Source organism: Nematolebias whitei, chromosome 7 (assembly GCF_014905685.2).
Source record: "Nematolebias whitei isolate Nwh7 chromosome 7, NemWhi1, whole genome shotgun sequence".
Lineage (NCBI taxonomy): Eukaryota > Metazoa > Chordata > Actinopteri > Cyprinodontiformes > Rivulidae > Nematolebias > Nematolebias whitei.
The window spans coordinates 42,779,996-42,789,341 of record NC_056504.1 but is presented as its reverse complement, the minus strand read 5'-3'; the positions used below and the strand labels follow the sequence as shown (position 1 = coordinate 42,789,341).

General features: G+C 39.7%; 1 protein-coding gene across 1 annotated transcript in view; it reads right to left on the bottom strand.

Annotated features, from left to right (window-relative positions):
- The window catches only part of LOC119411936 (retinoic acid receptor gamma-A), a 53,776-nt gene that overhangs the window by 33,266 nt on the left and 11,164 nt on the right, over positions 1–9,346 (bottom strand). Inside the window, exon 2 of the mRNA XM_037678905.1 lies at positions 2,509–2,896. Coding sequence (XP_037534833.1) covers positions 2,509–2,677 — 169 coding nt within the window. The 5' untranslated portion in view covers positions 2,678–2,896. The remainder of the gene's footprint in view (positions 1–2,508; positions 2,897–9,346) is intronic.

Below are 9,346 nucleotides of genomic sequence, written 5' to 3'. Positions count from 1 at the left end.
ATATATATATATATATATATATATATATATATATATATATATATATACATTAATATAAACTACTACTTGTACTACTATTCCTATTTCACAGTTTTTCACTTATTGCGGGGCTTCAGGGTACAGATCCCCCGCGATAAACGAGAGACTACTGTATATAAATAATGTGGGTCAAAACATTCCTGATTCCTCCTTGCATCTTTATGCCGACAATACAGTTATTTATTGCCGAACTAACACAGTTGCAAAGGTTTTCCAGCTTCTACAGTCTGCATTTGACATCATCCAGTCAGATTTATTCTGTCTCAAACTAAATGCTAATTAAACCAAAGGGATGTTGTTTTCCAACAGAAAGTTGGTGCCAGCAGTTATTTCTCCTATCTTATCCATGCATGGTATTCCTATTGAGTTACAGATTCTTACAAATACTTGGGAATTTTGGTCGATGCACATCTCTCTTTTAAACCACATATCGAAAACTTGATAAAGAAACTGAAATTAAAACTGTGTTTCTTTTTCAGAAATAGATCTGGCTTAACTCTGAATGCTAGAAAACGCTTTGTACATTACTTTCCTACCAACCATTGACTACAGTGATATCGGTACATGAATGCCATCTTTGCAGATGTTGGATGCTGTCTACCATGGTGTGCTAAGATTCATAACTGGTTGTAACTACTGAACCCATCACTGCACTCCACTCAATGGTCAGTTGGTCATCATTAACTTCACACAGGCTCTCACACTGGTTCATTTTCATCTATAAATCCCTCCTTGGTCTGCTACCTTCTTATATCTCCACCCACATGTCACGTCGTCAGTGCAGTTACAGCGTGCGTTCTCAGGCCATCATTACCTGCAGCGTCCTCTCAGTGTGGACTGAACTTGATGAAAAGGCCTTTTTCTACTGAGCTCCTGCAACCTGGAACAACTTGCAACAGGAACTGAAGCTGTCCACCTTAATTTCTTTAGGAGATTTTAAACAATTGATAAGATCAATAGAAAAATCAAAGCAAATATGTTCTTGTTTTTAGTTTTTTACCTTGTTTTATGGCACTTTGATTTATTGTTTTATACACTACCTTATTTTAATTTAACGTTTACTGTAGTTTATTGTTGTCTGTCTAAAAAGATATCTCTCTTGTAAACGAGTCCTTGTGACTCAATGAGAATAATAATAAATAAAGGCTGAATGAAAAAACACATTTCTAAATGTAAAACTAATAAAATATAAAAATGTACAGAAGACATATAAAAGGGGAAAAATATTTATAAAAGACTATTTTAAAGTATTTTTTTACAGATTAGACAGGCAGTTTCATGTCCCTTGTGCCGGTAAAGGATGTGTAAGTGAAGCACAATGGCGCCCCCTGTGGTAAAAATAAAATTTTCTGAATTAAAAAACTGTCAGCTGCTTCACTTCTATATATAAAAAAAGGAGCTCTGAGTTCAGATGGAAAGAGTTGGACCATCTGAACAGAAAGCAGAAAATTACAAACAAGAAGCACATTATACTGACTGTTATTTTTTTTAGTTTGCTTTCTCTGCCATCTGTCCGGTTTACCACATGAAACGTTATTTCTTTTCTCTTCCCAGTGCATGACTAAACGGCTTATTAGTTATAACCTCAGCTGATCCTGAGGATCCAGACTTTTCTCCATTTTGCCCTGAGAATTGCTGGTCAGCGTACAGAACGTTTGACACGTTGTCTAGTCATGTGTGAGGCAGAGAGATTGGGATTTCTTGCTTTCTGACTGTACACCCCCTCCAGTCTAACATATCAGTATTCTTTAATTAAACAGTTTAAATAACATTAAAACATATCATTTCATTGCAGAAGGTGTTCGTCTTGTGCTGAGAAAGGACAGTTATAAGCATTTTGGTCCAACTTTGTAAATGATGTTCTGCCTGATCTCATGTAATATTAAGACATCTCACAAGATGAGGTGGTGCTCAGAATCTGCGTTGAAGATAACTCTCAGCTACAACCTCACTATAGGCACCCTCGACCCCTGTGACCCGGAAAAGAAGAAGCAGGTAAAGATGATGGATGGATGGAAACAAGGCTGATTCACATCTCTCTTGATCAGGTAGTGGTGAAAGTATGAGTTAGAAAGGACTCTCAGCTACTACCAAATCAAATTTTACCTTAGCGTCTGTAAAATGGGCTGAGTTACAGCCATTTTTATATTTGATAAAGTTGTGAGGTGCAGCAGCCATAATGAATGACTAAAGTTAATTGGATTAATATGTGCGTCTGAACTGTGTTTTATTAAAATCTGTCCAGTAGTTCATTAGATATTTTGCTAACACTGCAGACAAACACAGTCACTCACACAGATGCAGGAGAAAACATTATCATCGTTTTGTTTTGGTGTCTGACTGTGATATGAGTGTCTGTCTTCAGATGTGAAGTTTCAATGACACAACTTCATAGAAGTTATTTTAAAAATTATATTCAATGCATCAAATTATAAGTTGCTTTGTCATGAACAGGATTTTCCTACTTACACAGTGCAGCCATCTCTTTGGGTAGGTCTGCTCCGAAGCGGCCAAATAGGTGGCTGCTGGCCAGCAGGTCGAAGGGGGAGTGGCTCCTCATGGAGTTAAAGGTGAACGGGTACATGGCACGAGCGAATCCCGCCATGTGACGCATTTGGTGCTCTCTGTTTGTGGCCATCGCGAGAAGCGCTGCTGGATATTTAGCGGACGTTTCTCTGAATTTCCTTCTGCTTCCTCGTCCTGCTTCTTTGTCAGGGTCCAGCGGTGAGCTTGAAATAGCGTCCTGCCATCCAGCACCGCTCTGCTGCTCTTCTGCTGGGCCAGAAAGAAGAAAAGATGACCTGAAGAGGAAGAGGCCTGCGGGGAGCCTAGAAAATGTGTCCTGTCCAGGTCAAGACTGTAAAAAAAAAAAGGAAAAGAAAACAACATAGTTACATCCTGGACCCAAAGTTTGGTTGTTTCTTCAACAGAACCGTAGGACTCGTCTTAAAGCAATAGTGCAGATCGTCTGAAGCAGGGGAATGTGGCAAGGATATGGACAATTAATATCTTACCTGTTGTAGCTAGATTGTCAAAGCAAGCCAAAATTAAACAATATTTTTACAAACTGATTTAGTTCAAGCCATCAGGAGCCATCTACAACAGGTAAGATATTAATTGTTCATAATCTTACCACAGAACCCCATTTCAAAAGATCTGAAACATGCAACAGCAACAAATAAATAAATAAAGTGTTGACAAAATTAATTAGCAGAGCGGTAACTGTGTTATATTCTGCTGCGTTTGTTCGTCCTAAACAGTGCAATAATTTCAGGCCATGCCATATGATTTCAGTCAGCACAAGCGTACAATAAAGGGTCTCTCTGTTCTCGCCGCCAGCCGACCCACAAACAGCTCCGGCCACAACATGGGCAGTTTAACCCTTTATGAAAACTGACGCTCACGTCACTGCCAGTCTCACATTACCCAGTATCACTTTGAAGGCAAGTGGCTGACGAGCACAACTGCTCACGCTTTTGTTCTGAGCGGTGTCAGAAAAGCTAAATGTGTAGCGCTGCCTTTCTTCCATAACTCCTGCCCCCCGTCAGTGAATTTATGAGTGGGTGGAGTTGAGCCCTCTGTGATGAATCTGTGGTAAATACAGCTCAGTCAAAGAATGCCTTGTTGTTCTGAGCCTGCTGCAGCATGGGGATCAAACACCCGGGTGGGTAACACACAGTGTGTTTACAAATGTCCTACACTGAACTACTCTGTGTAACGTTCTAAATAAACAACCTGAATTAAAAAAAAAATCTTGTATCGTGTGAGATCATGCAGAATGGTATTTTCAAAACTTTTCCAAATTATTAAAAAATGTATTTGTCAGCATAAAAATATGATTAACGTTTAAAACGTTGGCTAATTTTCTTTAATTTACAAAAGAAAATTAAAAATTAAAAGGATATACAGTAGTCTCTCGCTACTTCTCGGTTCAACTTTCATGGACTCGCTCTTTTGCGGTTTTTCAACGATTGTCAACTTTAATATTACGTGATTGGGACGGTACATATAAAAAGTTAATGAAAAAAACATATTTCGGACAGGCACCGCCGTTTTGTAGTTTTCTTTCAATAAGCCTATACTGAAAGGCCAGTCAAAAGAACTACACTACCCATAAGCCAACAGTGCTTCCGGCTGCTGCTTTCTGCTGAAATGGAGGGAAAGTTTTGCAACGCAAATCTACGCTATCTATGAAGCTCACCCGGACTGGCAGGAAAGCTGCAAATAATCCTGAAGCACAATTATCCACACACACATCAATCTGGACGGGGCAGTGTGCTTCGTTGCTTCAGGGTATGTCTGCCAAACCAGAACAGAGCCCGACCAGAACCGAGCTGCTGTTCTGCAAAGTTGGTGAGTAAAATTTTGCAGTACGTATGTTGTAAAAATTACATAAAGGAATGCACAATATTAGATTTTTGGCTGATATCCAATATGCTAATTTGTTCAAACTTATTTGGCTGATAACCAATACCAATACTGATATATTTTTCCCTAGACATACTTTCAGAGATTACATAGCTTTCTCTGCTGTGGAATTAAAATACTACATTATTCTGCATGGTCTTTGTCTATTTGGCCTGCAACAAATACAAAATGCAGATGCCAAAAAGGGGCTGAAAATGATGCAACACTTCAACTTGGATTATGTTTAAGGTCAAATTTATTCATGACATTTACTCTCCCTAACACAATGACAACACTTGAACAGTGCAAATTTGTACATTTTCACAAATCTAAACTCAACCTGTTCACAAGCGAAAAGTTAAAAGTGCTTAAGTAGTAGTACATTAATAGATATACACAACAGTTTCTTAAATAAAAAATTTTAAAAATTCATCATTACTCATCGTAATGGTCGGAATGGTTGTTTTTGAGATGGTCAATTAGGTTTGAAGTGTTGTAGGACTTTGTTTTCACTCCTCCTCCCATCACTGATGCTGAGCAGTCATTGCAAAGCAAATAGCAGTACAGCTAACAGTTTCCAACACTTTAAAAAACTTCCACACCGCCGACATTTTCACTTCTTCCTCTCCCGCCGTGATCAGATCAGGCATGCGTGATGTCATAACGTTGTGCTGGCGCTGCAGACATCCTTGTCACTGGGTTGTCATACAAGAACAGCTCCTTTTGAGATATATATATATATATATATATAAACATGAAAATACAAAAATATAAATAGTATTCCTACTTTAGGGTCTAAAAGTCCAAAAAGCAGCATTTGCAAAGTAAGTGGAAATCTGCATTTAAAGTAAGATTCAGGAGGAAGTACATCACATCTTGAGAAAACTTCCAAAGAAACTATTCTTCACTGATGTGAAGGTTGTGCTGCCAAGTTCTGACCCACAATTAGCGTGTCAGAAGTTGAAACACAACAAAGCTGACATTGCACTTCCATTGTCTTCCCCAAAGTGGAAATGTGTTATGACGAGGGGTATTTTTAATCCCATTGACAAATAACTGGACAAAATGTTCCCTGATCTTCTCCACAATCATCTGCGCTGCTTTTATTAGAGCGAAATTCTTCGTCCGCGCACACATGTGCAGCGCTCGCTCACAAAGAAAGCCACAAAGTCAGCTCTGTTAGTGTTGTTTTTAAAGTCAGATTTCCCATACCGACTTACTTTTCTGCAACTGCTCAGCTCTTGCTGCGGTTTTTCCTCACTGTGAGGGCCCGTCGGGGAGAGTCCCTGCGACTGTTTCCACAAAGGCTTGTAGTGTTCGCCGATTAAAGAGCGCCAAACACAGGTTGGCTGAAGTGTGCAGTCATTTAAGACACAACTATACATTGCGCGGAGCAGCCACATTTTGCAAACGTCAACGCACGCGCCTCTTGGAACAGAACGCAAGGCACAAACAAGAAGAAACATGCACGCAGATGTTCCGTAGCTTTGTTCAAGCGATGGGTGGAAAACGCACAACGTTCACACACTCTGAAGCACCATTGACGGCGGCAATTGACCTTGAAGAATGGAGTAGTAAACACAGGACGGAGGATCCAACCACAGGCGCAGAACCTTCAAGGGTCTCTTTTAACCGGTCCGATTCAAAGAGCGCAATCGGTGCTATGAAAACCAGATGCATGAAAGAATTTAGATGAAGAAAAAATAATGTGTTGAAAGCCGAGGAAAAGATGTAAGGGGTGGAAGGAAACAAAGGGAAAGAAGGAGAGAAGAGGGAGTCGTACACATCTGGTGTAAGAAGTGAATGGAGCAGAATTAATTAAAACCACGCTGGAAACTGGATTAATAAGAGAAAGAGCTGATTGTGTTTTAACACTGGGGGAGGGCGGCTTGTGGAAAACAGACAGAAAACACAGAATTTTATTCCCAGTAATAAAATAATGTGTGCCCAAGCCAAGAAATGGTTTCTGTCCCTCCACTGAACACCCCCTGCACCATATTTTCTCTCTGAGGGAAATACACCTTGGGTAGAGCAACAAAAGCAGCGCTGTGTGTCTGAGCCTCCGGGCCTCAATGCTGCTTTTATGAGACCTTGCTGGGTCAGGTCAAACTGGGTCACCTGGTCCCGCGACTGCTGACACACACACACACGAAAATAAATGATCTTTTTTTCTATGGCAATTAAAATCAGACCGAGCATAAAAAGTTTTCCCTTTTCCCCAACGAAAGTCATTTCAAACCACATTAGTAATTTTATTTTTTTTACAGAACCTCCGTACTTGGTTGCACAGTCAGCACGAGTTTGTGCGGTGTATGTTTTGAATCGCATGTTTTAAGTGTGCAGCATGATCTGGATCTAGTTATCCCGGGTGCAAATGTGACTAAATTAACTGCTTTTTAAACTCAGATCAGCTTGAGTCATGGTTATAAAACTACACAAAAAGAAGGAACTGGTTCTCAGAAACCATCTGCACCAGTTGGGTCTTTTTTTTATTGGTGCCAAAATAACATGCATTCACAGTAGCAGGTCAGCAGACATCAAAACATTTTGTTTTTTTTATTCTATGTTATCTGGTCTTTGGGCTCCTTTAGCCAGGATTAAGTAATCTAATAAAACTGGTTCTGCTTTGTTTGAGAAAATTCTGTTCACAACAAAATGATGTTTGTCAGGTTTTATCCCTGTTTACAACTAAATCACAGATGATGTCTGATTAAAAGTTGGATTGAAATGCTTTTTATAACATCCATCCATCCATGCATCCATGCATCCATGCATCCATCCATCCATCCATCCATCCATCCATCCATCCATCCATCCATCATCTTTATCTACTTCTTCTTTTTTGGGTCACTGGTGTCCATATCCACCAGTCACTGTGCAAGAAGCGGGGGACAAGGTCTCCAGTCCATCATAGGGACACATAGAGACAAATCGGTCTTTTTGCTGGTTTATTTGTGTTTCTTTAGTCTTTATTTCCATTTCTGATCCTTGTGTTTGACTCTGTGTTATTTTTCACTCTCTCCAGATAATGATCACCCCAGGTGCACTTCATTCCTCGCTCTCCTCTGCCTTATTTAAACCTCTCCTGTCCGCCACTCAAAGGTCTGCTTGTTAGCTATGTTTACATGCGCAAAATTGTTTTATCGGATTGAAATGTATTCAGATTAACTAATCCAAATATATCGTTTCCATGGGCACAATCCGTTCACGACGAGCGTTTACATGCAGCGGGCTTTTATTCTGAATAGAAGTACTGACATGCGCAGATTGGGAACTCTCATTAAAACAAATCCACAGAAGAAGAAGTTCTACTTCCGTGATGAACGTAAACAAACCTGAGCGCCCAAGATGGACTCGTGCCAGGTTGTAATGATGGTGGAGACGTTCCTGCACTCCCTGATTGAGCTACAGGTAATACAGATCATTTTGAGCTCTTTCAAAATTAGAAATGTTTGTCGCTCATCGACCAGTTTTGCTTCTCCGACATTAGCAGCACCTAGCCAGGCAGAAATACATGAGGTAGATAAAGGTTGCACATGCGCAGTCAGGTCAGTTTTCCATGATCGAAATAAAATGAGCAGATTAAGTGTTTACATGCACACCGTTCAGATTATGAATCGGCATAAACCACCCCTCTCATTCTGATTACAAATTCATTTGGATCAAGCTGAATCAACAAAGAATAATCCAAATGGGGCGCTTACATGATGCAATTTTATTCCAAATGGCTGTTTAATCCGATTACTTATGTCCATGTAAACATAGCTGTAGATCTGTATGACTACAAGACGTCCCGGTCCTCCTTGTATTTCCTCCAGTCTGTCGTGCTCCTGTTTGCTCTGTGATATGTGTAAGTTTTGGTTGCCGTGTCAGCTTATTGTTTTTGTTTATTTAATAAACTCCTTTTTATTTACTTCCTGCTCCACGTGTCTGCCTGCACTTGGGTCTCTAACCAGCGAGGTCGTGATACAAACGAAACAAACAAACATCCATTCACTCTCTCGCTCACACCTAAAGACAATTTCTAGTTCATCAGCCTAAGATGCATGTTTATGGTCTGTGGGAGGAAACAGTACCCGGAGAAAACCCACGCATGCACGTAGAGAACATGCAAACTCCACCCAGAAACCCCCCCGGCTGGGATTCAATCCTGTGACCTTTTCGCTGTGAGACAACAGCTCTACGAACTGCGCCACCGTGCCGCCCTTTTTAAAACATGAAACTGTATTTTCATTTGCATACTGAAAAACAAATACACCTCCAGAAAGATCCCGACACTTTGAAGCTACAAGCTAATATGACACGCTTGCCTCCATTTTGTAATTTCATAACATCAAGCTAAAAACAACAAAAGCTAAAAGGTTTGTGCATTTATAGACTGAGTGCATTTTTAAACTTGGCCAAGCTGTTGTCTGTATGAACGGCGCTAATGGATGGTTGCAGCTTACGTCTGCAGTCTTATTACGGTTTGGTTGCATGTTGCTCTGTAATTTTGTTGCATCCCAAAAATTGCTGCTTCTCCACAATAAGAGGAGAAGCTTCTCTGCAGATAAAACAACGGAAGAGTTTGAAAATAAAAAATATCATCTGTGTCCTTGTAGGTCTAAGTTTATTAAACTACGTCAACTTTGCAGATAGTGACCAAAGATTTGGTGTGGCAGTAGCCGAGACTGATCCCCAACATATTCTGAGCAGATTACACAAAATCTTTTCTTATATATATATATATATATATATATATATATATATATATATATATATATTTATTTACATTAACTTTTTGGAGTCAACTTTTGTTAGCAAATATTTACTGATTGAATTTTCGTAAAACTTTTGAAACGTAATCACAGGATTTACATAAAAAAATGATTAACCTTTGGAGTCAAAGCAATCCAAGATG